The sequence below is a fragment of the Geotrypetes seraphini genome, chromosome 8, assembly GCF_902459505.1.
Source record: "Geotrypetes seraphini chromosome 8, aGeoSer1.1, whole genome shotgun sequence".
Classification (NCBI taxonomy): domain Eukaryota; kingdom Metazoa; phylum Chordata; class Amphibia; order Gymnophiona; family Dermophiidae; genus Geotrypetes; species Geotrypetes seraphini.
Window position 1 is genome coordinate 102,211,401 of NC_047091.1, and position 22,852 is coordinate 102,234,252.

At 41.5% G+C, this 22,852-nt stretch overlaps 1 protein-coding gene across 1 annotated transcript in view; it reads right to left on the reverse strand.

Annotated features, from left to right (window-relative positions):
- Nucleotides 1-1,764: 1,764 nt before the first annotated feature.
- ELL (elongation factor for RNA polymerase II) overlaps nucleotides 1,765-22,852 on the reverse strand; it is a 176,845-nt gene continuing 155,757 nt past the window's right edge. The window contains 3 exon segments of the mRNA XM_033954987.1: nucleotides 1,765-2,087; nucleotides 3,081-3,125; nucleotides 11,020-11,191. Coding sequence (XP_033810878.1) covers nucleotides 1,971-2,087; nucleotides 3,081-3,125; nucleotides 11,020-11,191 — 334 coding nt within the window. The 3' untranslated portion in view covers nucleotides 1,765-1,970.

The following is a 22,852-nucleotide window of genomic DNA, read 5'->3' on the forward strand; positions in this document are numbered from 1 at the left end:
TTTGATTTTGTGATATCACTAAAATCTGAAATTCATTTTATTAGGTCTGTAACTCTTTTGGCAATGAATATCATCCCTACATTTACTTCTATAGCATGTTCAGGCAAATAGTTTCAAAGCCCATGATAAATCTGGGATGCTACCTCCTTTGTCCATCTTATCAGCATTCAAGCTTTAAGCATTTAATTTTTCTAGATTTCTTACGCTATCCTTGGTGGTTTCCAATAATGTACAGAACAGCTCATGTTACTTATTTAACTTTGAGGACAGAATGAACAGCATGCCAAATAAATAACAGAACCACCTTGGTTAACACACAGGAAATATATTAAAAGTCTTCAACTGAAAAGGAATGGTAGGATCATGTTAAAAAATTTTAAATGTGGCTGCATTAATGTAAAAAAATATGAAGTCTCTGCATAAATAGTATAGGCTTAGACAAGTTAGTGGTCTCACTATTTCTGGCTGCACACACTGCATCTGTACCAATATGTGGACTTGCTCCATGTAATATACAAACAGGACAACTTAAATGTATTAGCTCTGCCTCCCTTTACTCAGTCACATGACCAATGTAAAACGAATAACTGGATTCTAATGGGACAAGTCTCAAAATGATGACAAACTATTTCTTTTTTAAAAAAATCAAGTGCACAGACAAATGGAGTCAATAAGTGGAAAATAAAAGTTGGTCTTTGGTAAAGAACAGTTATCTTCAACATAATATCCAGTCAATATTTTCATCTATTCACCTCCATGGCAATACATGTGTGATATACACACGGTAATGTGTAATCAATATACAAAATTCTTTCCTGGGTACTTGAAAGCAGGCTGTAAATGGGAGGAGGTTGAGTATACATTATGCCTGAATTTCAACATGAGGGAGCCCACGATGTTATCAGAAATACTGACTTCCAGTCACTGAAGCATGCCAGTTGATTCTCATTACATGTCAGAAATGTGCAGATGCCAAAAGATAGCCTTAAAAAAAAAAAAAATATATATATATAGATACATCCCGTCACATGAGAGGGAGGGACACACTTTTCTCGAGCATCTGCCTATCCCTGTCACACTTCCCTATACTTGAAACAAGGGAGATATTTCAGGTCAGATGACCGTAGTTTTATTTCACCTGACCAGTATCCAAAACAGTATTAACTCACAAAATAACTTGGCTACAGCTCCCTGAAGTGAAGTACTACTATGTTAATATACATACTCACAGTATGCACATACAGCACTTGAAATCAGGGAGCCTCTTAAATGGTGATGTTTTTTCTCTTCTCTCCACCAAAAAAGAAAGTTTAAAGACCACAAAGTCTGACTGGGTTCCTCCTAACAAAGTCCCTCCATATCAACATATCACAAGCAGGCACTGGCAAAAGGGGCAACTGAACATCAGTACTACAGATAACATTACGTGAATTTTTACCATGGTATAGAAGCCTTTGCATATCAAGCAGCCACAAGAATCACATCGATGAATGAAGTGTAGTAGTGACCTTCCAGTTCAAGATACATCTCAACCAGATACACAGATTTTTTTCTGTGATCTTTTTCATGCCCACATTGTCCCATGAAAACAAATATTCCTTATCTTTGGGAGGTGGGACAGAGGGATTTTTTTTGTTGTTTTTTTTAAATCAGTGTCACTATCTTGATTACATTAACTGTAAATCAATGGATAAAAATGCAACAGTATTGACTCTCAAGAGAAATTCATTTTCTCTTTTCCCCATATACTTTACACAAAACAAGGGGAAAAATAAGAGAAAGGCGATCAAGTGCACATTTCACTACCTGGTTCAGTTAATTAAAAATAAATGTTAAATAATGGATATCCACATGATACACAATTTCTTGCTTTTTTGAACTGCATATATTTAGTGCTTGTCTTTGGGGGGGGGGGGGCAGGAAAAAAAGATGTGTATGGCAGTACTGAAAGGTCAAGTCCGGTGCAGATGTTAGTGCAAAGTCTGGAACTGATGCTGGTCATACTCTGCTATTAACTTCTTTATATGAGCCAGTTTGTTGTGCAGAAATTCACAGCGATTCCTTTCTTGACTGTAGTTGGGATTAGTCTAGATATTCAGAAGAAAAAGAAAAAGCTAATTTAAGATATCCTTTGCTATCACAGGCTAGTGATTAAATTAGACCTAGCAATCCTTCCATCCCACTTACTGTGCAACTTTGGATAAATCACTTTGCAATCTAGGTTTGTGCCCCTGATAAGGGCCATCATACTGAAAACATGTTGTACACTGTTCTATGAACACAGGGAGTATTTAAGACTACTAGGAATGAATTTCCACACTCAGTACTAAGGGCTCCTTTTAGAAAGGTGTGCTAGCGTTTTTAGCACACGCACTGGATTAGCACGCCCTATATTGTGCACTACCCGAAAAACTACCACCTGCTCAAGGGGAGGCAGTAGTGGCTAGCGCGCACGCTATTCCGCGTGTTAAGGCCCTAACGCACCTTTGTAAAAGGAGCCCTAAGTGTTTTTATGCCATAACTTAAAACGAAGAGCATTTATTTTAAAAGAATGCAGCTACACAGAAGCATTATCTTCCCTGTGGTAGGCTGCTCTACTATCCAATTCTTATATTTGACACAGTTACTCATTTAACTACCTTGTGTGTTCAGAAAAGGCAGAATAAAATCCAGTAATCCATATTGACTGGTAGACTGCCAACCAGTGATGCACCAAAGGTAGGAGGTGCCCGGGGTGGTGGTGCCCTGCCCTCTTCCCTGCTCCCCCACCCTTCCTCTCTGTACCTCTTTAACTGTTCACCAGTGTGAGCATCAAATCCAACATGCTGCTCGTGCTGGCCTCAGCTCTCCTTCTGATGTCACTTTCTGGTCCCATGATCAGGAAGTGACTTCAGAGGGAAAACTGAGGCTGGTGCAAACAGCAGGTTGGAGATGCTGCTCACACCGGTGAACAGCCAAAGAGGTATGGGGGGGGGGGGGCAGAGAGAAGAGAAGCCACCCCCCCTTTACTACGCCACTGCTGCCCACTTTGTCTAGTATGCTCATTTGGCTGGCTCTTATTTGCCAGGGACCTTACTCACCTTTTTAATTTTTCGATACTCCTGTAAAATTTGATCGTGGATCGTCTGTTTAGAAAAATAAAATTATATATTTTAAAAGATCAGGCGACTTGTGCAGTACATGGAAGGGAGTCCAAGTACACATACATCTTTGAGAACAATTTTTCTATGGACTCCTGGATATCAATGTGGAAACATCATGAAGTGAGCTTCCAGACTCATTACCTTTTTCTTAAGCGTGTGAAGGAAACTACAACTGTTATGAAACACAAGAGTTTTAGATCAAACACTTAAGAGAAAATTAAGGGCTAGTCCAGTACTGTGTGCTACTGTGAGAGACACCACAGTTCAAAGAGCAAGCATGGCTTTTGTACAAAGTACGAACATTACGGCAGCATTCAGAGACCCCAACAGTCATTCTAATTATCAGCAGCTGGGCTTGGGATGTATACATCCTGAGTTCCAGAGGGAGACAGTTTAATTCCTAAGCCATGGATTGTCACTGCAATGCCTAATCACATGGGAGGTGGAAGAATTCCAAATAAATATGTAATTAAGCCCATAAAAGAGCTGCCAATGAATGCTCAAAGAACCAAAGCTGTAGCAAAGATAGGTTCTGAGGTGAGGTGACAACTCAAAAATAAAATTCACAGTAATGCACATGTTCCAGAGCAGTGGTTCTTAAACGTGTCCTGGGGGACTCTATGCCAGTCGGGTTTTTAAGATATCCCTAATGAATATGCATGAAGCAGATCTGCATATAATAGAGGAGGCAAGCATGGATGGTTATAGTTATTTTGTGATACGTTTATATCAGCGGTCTCCAAACTCAAACCCTTTGCAGGGCCACATTATGGATTTGTAGGTACTTGGAGGGCAGTAGAAAAAATAGTTAATGTCTTATTAAAGAAATGACAACTTTGCACGAGGTAAAATTTGTTATAGTTTATAAACATCTTTCCTTAATTGCTTCTGATAATTTCAGCTACATACAGCTGAAAGCAGTGCAACATGCAGAAAGTGAAAAACTATCAAAGTATCAAGTGCAAGAGACAAAATTTTGGACCAACTATTTTGAGGCCCTCGATATTATAAAGAATGATTCTTTATGGAAAACTTGTGCCTTAAGTGACTGGCGGTTGTGTCTGCAACCACCTTCAGCTCTCATCTCTTCTAGCACTGGACACATGCGCAAGCTGCACTGCCTCCAATGGTTACCTTATGTTCTGGAACGTTGCTCACCTCACTGCTCTAACATCACGCAAGCACTTTCCTTCATCTGCACGGGATTGCACTCCATCTCACAATTGCTTACAGACGCAGGAAAACACTTGCGTGAGGTTACAGTGACCACAAACACTTAAGGCACAAGTTTTCCATAAAGAATCATTCTTGATAATACTGAAGGCCCCAAAATAGTACCTGGCGGGCCGCATGCAGCCCGTGGGCCACGAGTTTGAGACCACTGGTTTATATGAATGTTTAGATGACACTGGGAGTCCTTACAGACATAGCTCCGGAAGATGCGTAACAGTGAAACGCAGCTTGGTGTTGGGCTACACTACATATTATGTGTAGAAGAATCTTTATGAGATTATGGAACATTCAATGATCGTTTAAAGAGCAACGTGGGATCTGGTGTTAATGAACTAGTTTTGGAAAACGGAACTAATGATATGATGAATAAGGACAACTGCAGGATTGAGGATGTAATGAATAGTGTAGTGTTTAGTGTGTGAATATTTGGTCTCTCTTGTGTAATTTTGTGTATATGGTTATTTAAGTAATTTTATAATGATTGTGAAAGTATTATCTGTAACAAGGTGGTAAACCAATAGTTTAATAAAATATTTGAATGTTAAACTGCTAGTCTTGAGTATAATAGCTTCCCTGTGGAGTTAGATGCATATTCATTAGGGATATCTTGAAAATCCAACTGAGTGGTCCCCTAGGACAGATTTAAGAACCACTGTTCTAGAGAATGGAGTGAAAGAAGAGACACATACTTCCATTTTCTTCCCTTTTGTTCCTAGTTCTTAAGGTCGCTCAAAAGTATTGCCAAAATGTTGGTGTTGGTAGCTTAATCATATATATAAAACACCAACTATATCCTGAAATCTTTTCATAGCAATGCTATTATGAAGCCATATAATGTCTGCTCACATTTTGCGGCATCATATGTAAAGGTAAGAGAATACTTCCTTGAATATAACTACCAAAAACTTTTTTGTATAAGTGTTTTTTTTATTTTTATATTTTTGTATGGACCTTCAGAATGTAGCTGGACCATATATTGTACCCAGCTACTTCATGTCTTCGTCAGTCCGCTTATTATTTATTTATTTCTAACAAAACTGTAAAATCAGCCCTTACCTTCAAAAATTCATACTGGTTTTCATTCAGATTTCATATATGTTCTATCGCTTTGATTCCAATTTTTTTCATTGCATATAGTTCATTTCTTTATCACTGGTTTAACCATATTTAATTAGCTACTTAGCTTTGAGGTTAGCTCTTTGAATTTCATCAATGTCACCTCTCCCGACATGCATGTTTCAAACAGAAATTTTTTTCAGGGTCGAGGGGAACAGAAAAAAGTAAATAATTCATGTTTCAACTCTCTTATCAGTCAATTGCTTCTTAAAACCATTTCAATAAAACTCCACTGAAAATCGCAGTGGGTCCTCAATTTATCACAGAGGCAGGTGAACCTTTATAAAGCAGTTAAGCGCGTCATAATTTTCATCAGAATGTTCATCCAATACAGTATACCATAACATAGACAATGTCAGCTTATGGCTGATGGAATCACATTATAGATAGAGACAAAGATTTACAAGAGCTTCATCTCTTACCGATCGAGGGATCAGTCTTCTGTTTCAAACATGGCTGCGGCCTGCTTTATATCAGCTGAGTTCCCCACGTTTGTGCGTGTGACGTCTCTCCTATGCTTTTACAAGGGGGTCAACCTATCTCTAGGCAACTAAAAAACAATGCCGGAAGTTGTTACATAACAGAAGAGGATCAAATTATAGTCATTCTATTTCTTCATTGAGTCAATACGATAATACGAATAGCCATAGATGGAATTAGCTGAATTTCCGGAGATGTTGCTGTTTTCTTACAAACGCACTAAAAATATAGGTGAAATGGTGAAACATAATGAGTGGGCTAATATGATCACTGGGGGTGCACACAACACATGTGGAAGATGTCAGTGGTGTGTGCTCAATATGACAGGGGGCTGTTGGAAACACCCAACTACAGGGAGAAACTATTTTTCTTCTTCTATGACAATCTGTGACTCCATATATGTAATCTATCTTATACAATGCCCCTATGATAAAATATATGTGGGGCAAACTATCTGCTCTATTAAGATTCGCCTAAATCAGGGGTGTCCAACCTTTTGGTTTCCCTGGGCCGCATTGGAAGAAAAAAATTTGTCTGGGGCCACACAAACACTAACACTAGCTGATGAACAAAAAAAAGGCCGAGCAGGTCCTAAATTTGCAATTACTAATAAAGAAGATGTAAATATCGAATAATAAACCCTCATTAAAGGAACACTGTGGAGAGGAACCCAAAAAAGCAGTAATACTTACCCTGACTGAGCAACCCTCCACATGTTCCGCTGACAGGATTGCTCAGTCAGGGTATTACTGCTTTTTTGGGTTCCTCTCCACAGTGTCCATTTAAAATTGTTTTTGATATTTTTTACTTTTTTTTTTTTTTTTTAAGTAATGTCTCCTTTAAAAACAGATATAACATACATAATTGAGGTGCAAGTCAATTGGCAATTTCATGTTATTAAAAAATTACTTTTCCTTCTCAGTCTGCAGCCATTCAAAATGTGGAAAATCAACCACCCATCTTTCTGTCTCTTTCCATCTGTACATCTTAGCTCCAATGCCAGAAAATTTACTTGCTGCTTTTGGTTTTCCTTTAACTGGGAAGTTTTTAATTACACTGCTGTGTTGAGTGGGTCCTCACTTGTCATTAATTGCACATAGCAGAGGTTCCAAAAATCAGATTCAGTCACTTCCACGACCCTTCGTAGCTCACTCATAATTTATTGAGATTTGAAGAGGATGTGAGAGCTGAGTTTGGAGAGCCTTGGTGAACTTAACATCCAATAAAGAGCAAAAAAGTTATTTATAATAAAAAAAAATCTCCTGCAGCTGATTGTGATGGGGCAGTTCTGCAGGTGAGGAGTAGATTTCTTTCAATGAGATATTCATTAACATGCTTAGGGTCAACATGATGATGGCTCCATGTTACTGAATATATCATAGGCCGCTGTTACTTACAAATTTGTAAAAAAAAAAAAACCTTAATCTCACTGAAACCCATCTACCCCTCACCTGCAGAACTGCCCCGTCACAAATCACACCTTGGATGCCAATTCAGCATGATGCAGAAAGAGGAATGTAAAGCAATATTTAAAAGTCAGGATACTGGTCCACTTTAAGATTAGCCATTCTAAATGTAAAATTATTCTTGATTGCCCCTCACTCAGGCCCAAATCACCGACCACACATGCACAGTACAGGCCTTCCCTGGGTTAGGAACGGTTTCCATTTTTTAAACCATTCTTAAGTTGAATTTGTATGTAACTCTGATCCTAGTATTCTTCCCACCTTCTCCACATCCTTGAGGCCCCTCTTGCATCCCTTTCCATCCATCCTACTGTTCCCACCACATCCAACATTACTGCCTCTCATCTCTCTTTCCCATGTATCTTTACCTCACTCCTCTCCCACCACCATGTTCAATAATTTGGAAGGGGTAAAATGCAGACCTCACGGACCTTAACTTCATTTATTGACAGCTGAGATTTCAGATTTCATGTCTGCAGGTCCGTGTTTTAGCCCCTCATTCTACCGCTGTAAATCTGTGCTGACGGTCTTAATAATAATTAAATTTGCCCCCTATGTCAAGCCCCTACCCTTCCCTTGTTTAAAAGCAGACTTTCAATCCTTAACCCTACTCCTCTGCCCTCCAACCCAACCAACTGAATAACCCTTCCCCTTAACTGTATCCATGAAATCCTGTTTGTCTGTCTTGCCTGTTTAGATTGTAAGCTCTTTTGAGCAGGGACTGTTTTCTTACTCTTTGTGACTGTGCAGTGCTGCGTGCATCTGGTAGCGCTATAGAAATATTTACTAGTAGTAGTAGTTCTTGAACACAGATCAGCAGGGCCCAAGACAGCTACCCTAACCTCCAGGCTACTTTGGTAGCTAGAGGTCCGTGAGGGCCGCGTTTTACCCCTTCCCCCAATAATTCTCTCCCCCTCCCTATGCCCAACAATTCTCCTCTTTCTTCATCTCCCCACCATCTCTTTTTCCCTCTCTGACACCCAATTCTCAATTTCTATTCCCTCGCTCCCTCCATTCTTCCATCCTATGGCCATGCTCCCCTACCTCCTTCCCTTCATTCTATGTCCCAAGTTCATGCCCCCTCCCTCCCTTCTGTGCCTCCCTCCGATGAGTATTTACCTTCTGGCCAGCTCCCTTGATGCAATAATTTTCTGGTCAAAGCTGCAGGCGGTGGTTGCTGGATCCTCATGCGATCGGCGGCTTCCTTCTTTGCCTTCCAGCGACTGTTTACTTTATGGCCTGCTCCCTTGCTGCAGTCCTCCGCGTGAGTCGTCGGCTCGAGCGATTTGCGGTTGCTTCAAAAAGCCTTCTCACATTCCCTTACTTCTCTGTCTCCTGGGAAGTGTTATTTTAAGGTTGGCTCCCTTGATGCAGCCCTCCGCATGCGGCGTCGGCTCTTCGCGCACGATTCACGGCTGCTTCCAAAGCCGCCTCTCTGATGTCATGACGTCAGAGGAATGCTTCTCACACAGCCGTAGATCGTGCACGAGGTGTCAACGCCGCATGCAGAGGATTGCAGCAAGGGAGCCAACTTTAAAATAAACACTCACCGGGAGACAAAGAAGGGAGAGGTAAGGGAATGTGAGAAGGCTTTTTAAAGTAGCCGCAAATCATCGCGAGGATCTGGGCAGAAAACTAAATACCTGCTGGAAGGAGGCACAGAAGGGAGGGAGGAAGAAGCTTGGGCCACACGAAACTCCTTGCGGGGCCGCATGCAGGCAGTGGGCCGTGGGTTGGACACCCCTGGCTTAAATGAACACAAATCAAGGGTGCGAACAGATCGTGATACAGCTCTGTTAGTTAAGCACTGGCAGCTAATGAACCATATATGTTCTGAAATAAGATGGCAGATCATCGATTCAATATCTGTTAGGTGGGAGGGTGAGAATATAAAAAAAAAGCTTTAGCAATGAAGGAACAAAGATGGATATATCAGTTGAAATCGTTGGAGCCAGAAAGACTCAACGAAGAAATAGAATGGCTCTCTATAATTTGATCCTCTTCTGTTATATAACAACTTCCGGCATTGTTTTTTAATTGCCTAAAGATAGGTTGACCCCCTTGTAAAAGCATAAGGAGAGACGTCACACGCACAAACGTGGGGAACTCAGCTGATATAAAGCAGGCCGCAGCCATGTTTGAAACTGAAGACTGCTCCCTCGATCGGTAAGAGATGAAGCTCTTGTAAATCTTTGTCTCTATCTATAATGTGATTCCATCAGCCATAAGCTGACATTGTCTATGTTATGGCATACTGTATTGGATGAACATTCTGATGAAAATTATGACGCGCTTAACTGCTTTATAAAGGTTCACCTGCCTCTGTGATAAATTGAGGACCCACTGCGATTTTCAGTGGAGTTTTATTGAAATGGTTTTAAGAAGCAATTGACTGATAAGAGAGTTGAAACATGAATTATTTACTTTTTTCAGTTCCCCTCGACCCTGAAAAAAATTTCTGTTTGAAACATGCATGTCGGGAGAGGTGACATTGATGAAATTCAAGACCTAACCTCAAAGCTAAGTAGCTAATTAAATATTGTTAAACCAGTGATAAAGAAATGAACTATATGCAATGAAAAAAATTGGAATCAAAGCGATAGAACATATATGAAATCTGAATGAAAACCAGTATGAATTTTTGAAGCTAAGGGCTAATTTTACAGTTTTGTTAGAAATAAATAAATAATAAGCGGACTGACGAAGACATGAGGTAGCTGGGTACAATATATGGTCCAGCTACATTCTGAAGGTCCATACAAAAATATAAAAATAAAAAAAACACTTATACAAAAAAGTTTTTGGTAGTTATATTCAAGGAAGTATTCTCTTACCTTTACATATGATGCCGCAAAGTGTGAGCAGACATTATATGGCTTCATAATAGCATTGATATGAAAAGATTTCAGGATATAGCCTAGTTCTTAAGGACCACCAACAGATCACTTTTTCAGGATACCACTAATGAATATTTATGGAAGGTTTGCATACAACAGAGGTAGTAGGCATGCAAATCTCTCACACTGATATTAAGGGTATCTTGAAAACATGGCCTGTTGGAGACATTCAAGGCCCAGGAAAGAAAGACAAGGTCAAACATTTCCTTACCACTGCATTAAGACAGTTTTTCTCCACTGTTATTTGGAGGTTCACCTAGATAGTCAGATTTCAGATTACCACAATGGATATGCATGCCAGAGATTTGTAGTACGTGTAGATTCTCATACACATATTCGTTATGGTGATCCTGAAAATTTTACTGGTTGTACTTCCAGGAGACAGTTGAGTAGTGCACTAAAAGAATCCAACTGATCAAGTGTAAGTAAAGCTGTTTTCTCCTATGCCAAATTAATTAATTAATTAGGTTGGTTTTATATCCCGTCCTCCCAGGGGAGCTCAGAACCGGTTACAAATTTACATACATATTAAAGTTTTTTTATACAAGTCCAGCTCCTCTTCAGCCAGAACAGGTCTTTAAAGTTGTTTGCCCTCCTGAAGTTCAAAACCTAGTTGCTTGGATAAGGCCTTTGCTGCCCTCTTCAAAACCACACATTATATGCTCCTTTGCCTGTATAACATACTTTATACTCCTCTGTGCCCTGGGGAAGCTGTTTCAGCTGTGAGTCTAACTGCGTAAACCGCCGTGTTATCCTCTCTATCCTGGCGTGCAAGTCTCTGTACTCATTATATTCAGCATTGAAGTCACTTTTGTAACTCTGCCGCTTCTCCTGAGATGAGATGGCTGTGTATTTCCTAGAAGGGAAGGGGTGCAATGGTGAAAAGGTTTTTCCATTTCTGAAAAATCATTATTGCAGCAACTAATCAAATAATATTTAAAAAACAAAAACAAAATACTTTACTCCTGAATATCCAATTGTGTTCTTAGACTTCTTCAAATGCTGGTTAAACATATACCAAAGCATCAAAATCATAGTAACGAAAAATCAGTGTGGAAATAAATGAACATATATAATATGAAGTCAAAGCAAGGAAATGTGTGAAGCAACATGGTCGAACATCAGGATGTGTCAATTCTCCCTATCCAGTCTTTAAGCAATTAGATAATCTATTGTTAAAAAAAAGTTAGAAACAAAAGTTAAAAACACTTTCCTATAACACCAAAGGCAGAGCATCCTAATCTTTTCAAGATATGAAGTTCTCTCAAAAGGTAGCAGCAGAGGGAATTCAGCATTCAAGCAATACAGATGATACTTAGGGAGGGAATTCCCTCAGCTGCTTTCCATGAGGTCCCTTTGGAGGGAATGCTATACTAGGGACTAGATGCTGTGCACTTCAAAATAAATCAGGCAAAGGTTTTTTTAACATTTATAAAGATACATTTGAAATTATGGACTGAGAACTGGTTGAAAGACAGAAAAGAGAGAGTGAGTTTAACTGGTCAATATTATCAATGGAGAAGGGTAAATAATGGGGTTCCGCAGGGGTCTATGTAGGGCCTACTGCTTTTTAACATATTTATTAATGACCTAGAGATGAGAATAACTAGTAAGAATTAAATTTGCTGATGACACAAAGTTGTTTGAAGTTGTTAAATCGCAAGAGGATTGTGAAAAATTGCAAGAGGACCTTGTGAGACTGGAAGACTGGGCATCAAAAGGGCAGATGATGTTTAATATGAGCAAGAACAAAGTGATGCTTTTGGGAAAGAGGAACCCGAACTATAGCTATGTGATGCTGGGTTCTGTGTTAGGAGTCACTGCCCAGAACAAGGATCTAGGTGTCATTGTTGAGGATACATCGAAACTCTCAGCTCAATGTATAGCGGCTGCTATGAAAGCAAATAGAATGTTAGGAATTATCAGGAAAGGAATGGAAAACAAAGATGAAAATGTTATAATGCCCTTGTATCGTTCTATGGTACGGCCACACCTTGAATACTGTGTGCAGTTCTGGTTGCCGTATCTCAAAAAAGATATAGTGGAATTAGAAAAGGTACAGATGAGGGAGACAAAAATGATAAAAGGGATGGGACTACTCAGAACTGGTGCCATCCAAGAAAAAATAAAAAAAACTAACAGAAAAACAACACATCACATTCTTGCATTGAAATCCATCAGGCACTAAATGGATGTGGTATCACCATTATTCATAAAGGTCTCAAAAGTCTATTAGTAGTATAAAGGAATTTTAAAACCAATTCTAAACTCAACTGGCAACCAATTAAAACAAATAAAGGAGTATATTTTGTAAGTTTTGTAGACATTTAATAGTATTAGAAAATGCATCATATACCACATTAGCATTTTATATAAGTACTATATATACTCGAATATAAACAGAGATAACCTTTTTCCCCACCAAAAAAGGAGGAAAAAAGGTTGACTCGAATATAAACAGAGGTTAGAAATTTTTGGAATGTGCCACCATCTCCTTCCTCTTGTTGCCTGTGGCCTCCCCTGCACTGTTCCTTTCCTGGGGTGCACCTAAGTGGCAACAGAAGTTGCTTCAGAAGGGGGTGGACAGCAGCAAAAGAAAAGTACAGAGGAGACCACCGTCTTAGGTACTCCTATCCTCCACTACCCACTCCTCCCTGCCCCAGACCAACATCTCACTTACAGTCCTGATGCTCCGGAATCCGACACCGGCGCTCTGAGCTGGGCTGTTGAAGGGCCTTGAGCATCTGCTCAAGGCTTACTGGACTTCCTTTGAGAATCCTGGAGAGGGCGGGAGCCAGCAGGCCTTGAGCATGCACAGATGCTCAAGGCCCTTCACCCCAGCACAGAGCGTTGGTATCAGCTTCCAGAGCATCGGGATTGTAAGTGAGATGTTGGTCTGGGGCAGGGGGGAGTGGGCAGTGGAGGAGAAGAGTGCTGGACTTGGGGGGGGGGGAAGAGGAGGAGGAGATAGCAATAGTCATCTGTGGGGATAGCAGTGCTGGTCATCGGGTGGGGAGGAAAAAAAAAGCACCATCATCCAAAGGCAGCTTGAATATAAACTGAGAATCCCATTTTTGGGCCATTTGTTTGGTCCAAAAATCTCGGTTTATATCCTGCCATAATGAGGAACTCTTACTCTGACTGTCAGCTGAAGTCCCACTAAAATGACTAGCTTCGCACAATGATAGGGCTGTATGAATGCAGTGAAACATCACTTTAAACTGTTACATTACATTTCACCTATTGAAATCTCTTCTGCAAACACTATTTTTTCTTTGCAGTGACAATCAATGAAAAAGAGAAGTTGCTCACCTATAACAGGTGTTCTCTGTGGACAACAGGATAATGCAGACTGAGAGTGATTCCTGTCAAGCAACCTAAGGATAAGGTAACCAACTTTCTATCTTGATAGTGTGAACTCCTGCCTACCTTGGTGATGTCAGCACTCTCCTTAGTTTGGTGTACAGCTGTAGGACAATAAGTTGTAGGCACTGCAAATAAAAATTGATCTCAAAAAAGGATTCAGCATGAGGAAGTATGGGATAGTTTTCACAGATTGTGGAAAGCAAATCATCTTGTACTATTCCAGAATTTTTTTTGAGAGGAAGGCGGAGGAGGAGGTGTGTCTGAATTGTTCTGTTGTCCACAGAGAACCTCTGTTATAGGTAAGCATAGGATAATGCAGACACACTTGGCGACTTCCTAGCTGAGGATTGCTAGTATACACCATACAGCTGCAGTGCAACCCATGTATTCCCTTGGGTGGAGAAAAGATAAGGTTTTGAAGGATAGATTGTCCAAATCGACCATCAGCTCTGAAATCATTGCTTATGCAGTAATTCTTCAAGAAAATATGTGGAGTAGACCACATAGTAGTTTTGTAAATGTCCACAAAGAAACTACAGTACTCCCCTGATATTTGCGGGGGTTCCGGTTCCAGGAACCCCCACAAATCTTGAAAAACCACGAATACGGTTTTAATGGGGGAGACTGGAGAGAGCAGCTGGAGCGCCGGTGAGTGCAGGAAATCACTCGCTGTGTGCTCCGAACGCCTCTTCCTGCACTAAGTCGGGTCTGTGTATGAGGTTTGTTTTTCTCCACAGTTTTGTTTTTATAATTTTGAAAATCTGAGTCAATATATGTGCAAAATTGAGGAGTAGATGGGAGATCAAGGCTTGAAATTAAATGTAGATAAAACCGAAATAATGTTTGTAGGAAAACAGGATCAAAGTGGCATAAAGAAGTGAAAGTCATTGATGATTTTCTTCCTGTACATGAGTTTATGACTGTCTTAGGTGTTAGGCTTGATTCTGGCCTCACAATGAAGTTGCAAGTAATTAAAACTGTACAAGCATGTTTTGCACAAATGCATTTGTTACATAGATTGAAACCAATGCTGCACCATATGATTTTCGTACTGTAGTTCAGGCTATGGTTCTGTCGAAACTTGATTATTGTAATGCCCTGTACCTTGGAATAACAAAAGCAAGGAGTAAGTCATTGCAGGTTATACAAAACGCAGCGGAAAGACTGATTATGGGACTGTCTAAATATGATCACATCGCCATATCTACAGCAATTGCATTGGCTACCAGTCGCCTTCAGAATACAATATAAAACAGTAATGATCTGCTATCAATTCTTGTATGGAAACATTCCAGAATTGTTTAAAACTAACATGTTCAGTTATACACCAAACAAATCATTATGTTCTGAAAATCTAGCTTTATTGAAGACGAATGTGAACCCAAGGCTTGTTGAGATTGGTAAAATGACTTTCTGCTGTGCAGGAGTTAAAATATGAAACTCCCTTGTGGGCCAAATACGAAATTGCCGTGAAACGGGCACGTTTAGGAAACTACAAGACAAACTATTTGTAGATGCCTTTTTCTAGTCAATAATTGCCCTCTCTGGCAAAGCTGATAAACTGTTCACAATCTTTTTTTAACATGGTTTTAGTTTGTAAATATGATTTTTAAGGATTATTTGTATGTCTGTTATGATGATTTTGTTTTAAATTATGTATGTAATTCTGTAAACCATTTAGTTTTAAATAGTATAGAAATTTTTTAAATAAATAAAAAAATAAAATTATTACTTTTTGGTATGCATGACTGAGATATCTGCAGAGCTTATTCACAGTGCATTTTTTTTCTTCTTTTTTGTGTGGTTATTTACACAGCTGTGTTTTCCTAGATATTTATTGGTTTTGTTCTGATAATTATGCCAATAAAAGTGCCCTTCTATAGTTCAAGGTACAGTCGACTCCATTTAAGTGCAAGGCCTCTGGACCGGACTGCCATGCACGCTTAAATGGAGTGTGCTTAATCGTAGCACCACTTTTTAGTCATGAAAAATCACAGTACGCTGTAGTCAAATGCAATAAAAACTTTTATTCAGCAAAAAACACACCAAATACAATTTAACACGGTTCAGTACAGAAACAGCACTGTTCCGTCTAATGCAATACACTGTAAACCTTTTTTTAAACCAACATTCTACTGAAATAATCAGTCATTGTTTTCTGCATGCAGATTGCACGATTCAGGCTGTGTATCTGACTACTGATGCTGTAAAACTGTCCATAGTCATGACATCCATGTATCTCCAGATAACATTGCAGCATGTGTAGGGACTTCAGATCGTCCGAGAAGGAAACGATCTCTGCAGGTGTTTCATTAGTCGTGATGACCACAGCAGTATCTAAGTCCTCAGACTCTTGGTTGTCTGCAGTGTCCTTTATGACTGTACAAATATCAGAATTAGTGCTGTCAGATGATGTGGGCACATCGTTGTCAACAGCGACATACAGCTCAAACTCTTGTGGCGAGAATCCAACTGGGAGTTCAATGGACAAGGTGTCAGCTTCAGCTGTCTCATCAGATGCGTGAATGAAGCTTGCATGTCAATAGCTATTTGAAATCATTGTTGATGAGACTCGACTCCACGCCTCCTGTACCATGTGAATAGAGTCAAGCACCGTCATTTTTCTCGTGAGCTCAGCAGTTTAGGGGCTGGATTCAATGCTTGCATCAATCACTCCCATCACATATCTTAAGACGAGCGACCTGTAATGACTTTTGAAGTTGGCGATTATGCCCTGGTCCATTGGTTGGATCAAAGATGTCATGTTTGGCGGAGGAAACACTAGTTTGATGCTGGTTAGTCTTATGCCATTGCTGTGCACTGCACAGTTATCACACAACATTACAATGTGCCTCCTACGCCTTCTCATTAGATTGCAACCATTCATTTCACAGTGTCACTGTCATCCATGTGTTTTTGTTGCTTTCATATTCAACAGGCAGGCGTTTAATGTTTTTGAAGCAACGAGGATTTCGATTCTTCCCAATCACCAGTGGCTCAAGCTTTTCACTACCGTCCATATTGCAAATGAGCAGCAATGTCAATCGTTCTTTTGGCACCTTGAAGCCAACAGTTTCACTGTGTTTGTAAGCCAATGTTCTATCAGGGATGGCACGCCAGTATAGGCCCGTCTCATTGGCGTCAAAACGCCGCATGGCTCATATCCACCAATGACAACACTTCCATGACCCATCTTTCTGCACCAAACTCATCCGGGTCTTGTTTTTCACCATGCTGCTTCTTAAATTTTATACCTTTTCGAACTTTCAACCTCTCTAGCCATCCTTTTGTTGCTTTGAAGTCTTCTATGCCCAGTTCTTCGGATAGCTGTGCTGCTTTCTCCATCAGCAGAGGCCTACTGATTGGAAGTTGTCGACTTCTAGCTTAAGCAAACCATCGCAGCAATGCCTGTTAAATGTCTCCAGCATTCCCAATTCTTTTCTGTTTTCTGGTAGGATTGCTGTTTTGCCAGTCTTCCAATATGGTTTGCTTTTTTTTGTAAATCCGAGAAATTTGGCTAGGATGAACTCTGTAAAGTTTTGCAATAAAGACCTAACTCTCCAGTTGGTCAAGTCTCTTGAAAACATCGACACGTTCAGCCAAAGACAATGATTTTTGTCCATGTGACACCATGGTGCAGTTCCGAAAGTTCGAGCACCTGGCCAGGCCTAGACTACTGTTCTGAAACATGTGGCTTATTTATGTGAAAATGTGATTGCTTTTAACCGGAGTGAACGAATAGAGGTGGGACCTACAACATCAGTGCGCATAAGCTGATTGTGTGCTTATCAGAATTGCAATTATCCGGAGTTTATGTCCATTGACTTTAATGTAAAAAAACCCCCCACAAAAAACAGGGCCATGGTGGTAGGCTGCGGATAACCGAAGCGTGCGCTTAACTGATGTGAACTTTGGTGGAGTTGACTGTATACAGGGTTGATTCCACTGGTTGGAAATGGGATTTTGGAAAGAAAATTGGAAGTACATTGTCTTGATTAAGATGAAGAGGAGACTACTCTAGGTTAAAAATTTAGGAGAGCCACCTTTGCAGGGAAGTATCTGGTAATAAAAGATAATGAAGGTGGCCGATTGTAACACCTTTTGGTGTTATAATAATAGAAACGTCTTGATGAGGCAGACTATTTTCTAAATGATGAAGATTGAGAGGTGCATGGTTTAGATAAAGTTGACATACTATCAGTAAGTTTTTTGATCTTATTTGTAGCTTCTTCAATTTTATTCTCAAAACAGGTCATCACCTTTACAAGGAACATGGGAAAGGCATTCTTGAACTGAAGTTTCCAGATCAGAAACTCTAAGCAAGGCCAAATGGCACATTGCAATTGCCATTGCAAACATTCTGGAAGAAACATCAAAGGCACTGAAAGATCCTCTAGCCATATATTTTCTAACTAGTCTTATAGCCCGTTACATTAATGGGTGCTAGAATATATGTGTGTGTGTGTCTCTTTATTTCTTTCTCTCTCTCTCTCTCTCTCCTTAGCCGCTTTCTTTCTTTCTTTCTTTTTCCTTGGCTGTCCATCACCACCCCTTGCCTGCTCCCCCTGTCCATTCTCCCTTCCTTTTACCTCCCCTGTGTCCATCACCACCCCTTCACAACTCTCCTTATGCAGCAGCAGCCCTTCTCCCTTTGTTTTACCTCCCCCCTGTCCAGCAGCACCTTCCTTCTCCCCCTGTCCAACATTAGGCCTCCGTTCCTTTTTCTTCCCCCCCCCCCGTCCATCAGCACCTCTTTCCTTCTCCCCCTGTCCAGGAGTAGGCGTCCCTTCCTTTTTCTCCCCCCCTCCTCCTTCTTATCCCTATGATACACTTACCTTGCTCTGCCCCTGATCAGAGGCTCCCGACAGCTGCCCAGTTGCACCCATTGGAAAAGTTCCCTCTGCGGCATCCCGCACCCCTCCTGACGCAACTCCCGCTGTCTTTCTTTCTGTCTATCTCTGTCTCTGGCCCCCTTTGTCTGTTTGTCTTTCTGTAAATCTCCCTGCCCCTGTGTCTTTCTTCTTTTCTTTCTGTCTCCCTTCCTCCCTCTGTCTGTCTGTCCGAAGCAGCATTCCCTCCCCCTCCATTTCCCTCCCCCCACACCAGTTCCCTGTGCACCTGCCCCTGTGTCTTTCTGTCTCTCTTCCTCCCTCTGTCTGTCTGTCCAAAGCAGCATTCCCTCCCCCTCCATTTCCCTCCCCCCACACCAGTTCCCTGTGCACCTGCCCCTGTGTCTTTCTTCTTGTCTTTCTGTCTCTCTTCCTCCCTCTGTCTGTCTGTGCAAAGTAGCATTCCCTCCCCCTTCCATTTCCCTCCCCCCACACCGGTTCCCTGTGCAGCAGCATTAGCGTTTCCTCTACCCCCTTTCCCTTCCCACAGTCGCGACTACAAATGCGGGCCCGAGTCCTTTGCCGCCGCCCCCTTCCCTTCCTGCGGGCACGACTACACATGGCGATTCAAGCAGCGTGTGCAGCAGTCTTCACACGCCGCTTCGGGTCCTTCTACTGCCCTGATTTACTCTGGCACGTCCGGAGCAAATCAGGGCAGTAGAAGGGCCCGAAGCAGCGTGTGAAGACTGCTGCACACGCTGCTTAAATCGCCAGTCGGGCCCGCAGTAAGGGAAGAGGGGGGGGGGCGGCAAATGACTCGGGTCCCGGGCACCTGAAAGTTGCTGGGCTCCTCGGTGGGGGCGCTGAGTGGCCGCGTTCCCTCTCCTCCCAGACACCCCCCCTCCTCCGGAAGAACGGAGATTGGCGGCTACAGCCGCTGGCTTAGGCGTCTTCTATCCACTGCGGCCAACCCTAGCGGAAACAGGAAGTAGTCAGAGAGGGCGGGCCGCAGTGGACAGAAGACAGCAAAGCCAGCGTTAGCGCGGTGCAGCGCTTTTCTCTTCATTTAAAAGCGGGTGAGCCGGCGAGAAGGAGGAGGTGGTGGTTTTGGCAGTGAGTGAGGGTGGGAGGGGGCAGTGAGTGAGGGCGGGAGGGGGGGAGTCATCGGCTGTGCTGTCCTTTCCCGATCTGTCCGCCGCATACGCACTCTGGCCACGGACCTACGGATCACAGATCACGCAGGTCTGAGTGCGCATGCGCGGCTAGCGTTTTATTATATAGGATAGTGAATAAGTTCTTAGTTGCTGAAACTGTTACATGGCACTGCAGCAGCAGTCCAGCCTAAGTATACATAAAGGAGATACAGTCTGAAAGCCAAGTGGAGATGATTCTCTTGGAAATGGGAATACCAAGTTTGATAGGGTCAAAAGCCACAAAGAGCTTGGAGGATCCTCTAAGAGGTTTAGTGCCTCATAGAGGATCCTCCCAGGAGGGAGGAAGTAGTTCCTCAAACTCTGATAGTTGTTAAGAATTTAAAATAGACATGTAAAATTGGTAGCCCATAATTCTATTAATGAGCATAGATGATTGAAAAAAATGCATTTGCCAAAAGAGTCCAATGTTCTAGCTTCTCTTCCTGGAGGAGCACAAGTGTAAGATTGTGAGCTGTATGAATGCTTGAGGGCAGATTCCATAGCTAATGAATGATGAAGTTGAGTTTGTAAAATCCTGGACACTTTTGAAGGAAGAAAGACTAAACGGCAGCCAGTGTGGTTAACAAGGTGAACAAAACTATTAGAACTAAAAGATAATCCTTCAGAAAGTGGAAGAAGGATCCGACTGAAAATAATTGTAAACAGCACATGGAATGTTAAGTCAAATGCAAGGCACTAACAAGGAAGACGAAGAGAGACCTTAAAAAGAAGCCTGTGCTGGAAACAAAAATATACAGTAAAAACTTTTAAAGGTATATTAAAAGCAAGAAGCTGGGAAGAGAATCGGTAGGATTGCTTGACGACCAAGGAATAAAAGGGACTCTCAGGGAAGGCAAAGCCATAGTGGAAAGATTAAATGAATTCTTTGCCTCGGTCTTCATCGAGGAAGATGTGGAGGAACTACCAGTGCCAGAAACGGTATTCAACTCTGATAAACCAGAGAACCTCAAATAAATCTTTGTAACACTGGATGATGTAATGGGTCAATTTGACAAACTGAACAGTAGCAAGTCACCTGGACCAGACAGTATACATCCCAGAGTGCTGACAGAATTAAAAAATAAACATTATGAATATATTTTTAGGAACTACCTGGACTGATGAAGCGTCTCCCATTTCTTAAATAAAGTAGCTTTCATGATGTTATGCAAAGGAACCTTAATGCATTCATTTAGTGGTGCTTCAAAAAGTTCAAATAGAGGAGGAGCCTTGCTCTGAATTTACATTTTGAAGGGCAAAGCTTGCCCCCATCTGCCTTACAAAATCAGCAAAATATAAATTTTCTGGCAGAGACTTGCATTATTGAGGAGGAGGGGGGGAAGGATCAGAAGGTATATCACAGGATTTTTCTGCTGAGTATTCTGGCAAGTCCTCATCTAAATGGTTGGAGATATCCAAAGCAGATTCTTTGAAGTACTCTCTGCTAGGTGAGTTAGGGAGTGTTCATCAAGAGAAGTATGGATTGTGCATTGAGATGGAGGTAAATGGTCCAAGGCAGAAAATAATTCCTCTCCTGATGATGATGATGCATGTGTCGAGTGGGCCCGTGCCAACTCCAATGCTTGATGCTGAGCAGGAATACATGGCCTTGTCCTTGATTGATACTTCGTTGTATCCTCAAGCTGAAATGAGGCAGGCATGGAAGCCTTTAAAACCAGTGAAGATCAACTGCAGAAGTCCCGAAAGCTCTTGTCTGAAGGATCTCCTCCTGGAGAGACTGTGCCAGTTCTGGAAGAGAAATCAACATGGAAGAAGTCTGCTGTACCAGTTATCAGGGCATGGTAGACCTCAATGTTGAGGCACACGTACAAGGGGACATCATCTGGATGGAAGGAGAGCGATCCTTGATGCGTCAACACTTACTACATGTCGAGAAGATGATGCTTTGGAGGACATAGTAGTATCTCTATTATGAGGAAAATAATGAAAAATAAGTACTGGAAGGCACAAAATAAGAGTAAAAGTTTGATGCGATGAAGAACGAACTGAAGACACAGCTTCTCAGTTCCACAGAAAATGAAGAACAGATGGTCCCGCAAGCTGACATTAGGTGGGAAGGCACCAGCACATACAAGGTATAGGCACTGCCACAAGGTTCTGTGGATGCTGTCAACTACATGCAAGAATATTATGCCTGTTTGTCGTCGGAGGACAATGAATTACAAATTAAACTTGCAAATTAAATCAAATTTCTATGCCAAACTTTAGTTGTGCTTTATTCTTTTCTCTCACTAAAAACAGCATAGATATGTAAATTGTTTTAGGCCCTCTTTCTACTGAACATAAGAATTGCCATCTCCGGATCAGAACCTGGGTCCATCAAGTCTGGTGATCCACACACGCCGAGGCCCCGCCAGGTGTACCCTGGCATAGTTTTAGTCCCCATATCACTGTATGCTTCTCAAGGCAGATGTACATCTAATTTACCCTTACCCGTATCATTTTATGCCACTCTTAAGGAGATGTGCATATAGTTTACCCTTAAATCCTAGAATGGTGGATTCTGCAATTACTTCCTCTGGGAGAGGATTCCAGGTGTTCACCACTCGCTGCGTGAAACAGAACTTCCTAATATTCGTCCTGGACCTGTCTCCCCATAGCTTCAATCTATGTCCTCTTGTCCATGTCACATTGGACATTGTAAATAACTGCTTTCCCTGCTCCATTTTGTCGAATCCTTTCAGTATTTTGAAAGTCTCGTTCAGATCCCCTCGCAGTCTCCTCTTCTCAAGGGAGAACAACCCCAGTCTCCTAAGTCATTCCTCGTAGTCCAGGTTCTCCATACCTTTCACTAGCTTCATTGCTCGTCTCTGCACCCTCTCTAGCAGTTTTATATCCTTCTTTAGGTATGGAGACCAATGCTGGACGCAGTATTCCAGGTGCGGTCTGACCATGACAGGGTAAAGCAGCTCCATATCCTACAGGATAGACTGACAAACACAGGACCAGCTCAGGCTGACATGGAGCTGCAACGTCACCCTAGCTAAGCCAATTTCCATTGAAGCTGTCGCAATATTCGTTGCTATACCACAGGCATAAGGCAAACAGAGAATCCTGGTCACAAAACTGTCAGAATTTCAATTTCATGGAGTGGCTAGTAGATGACTG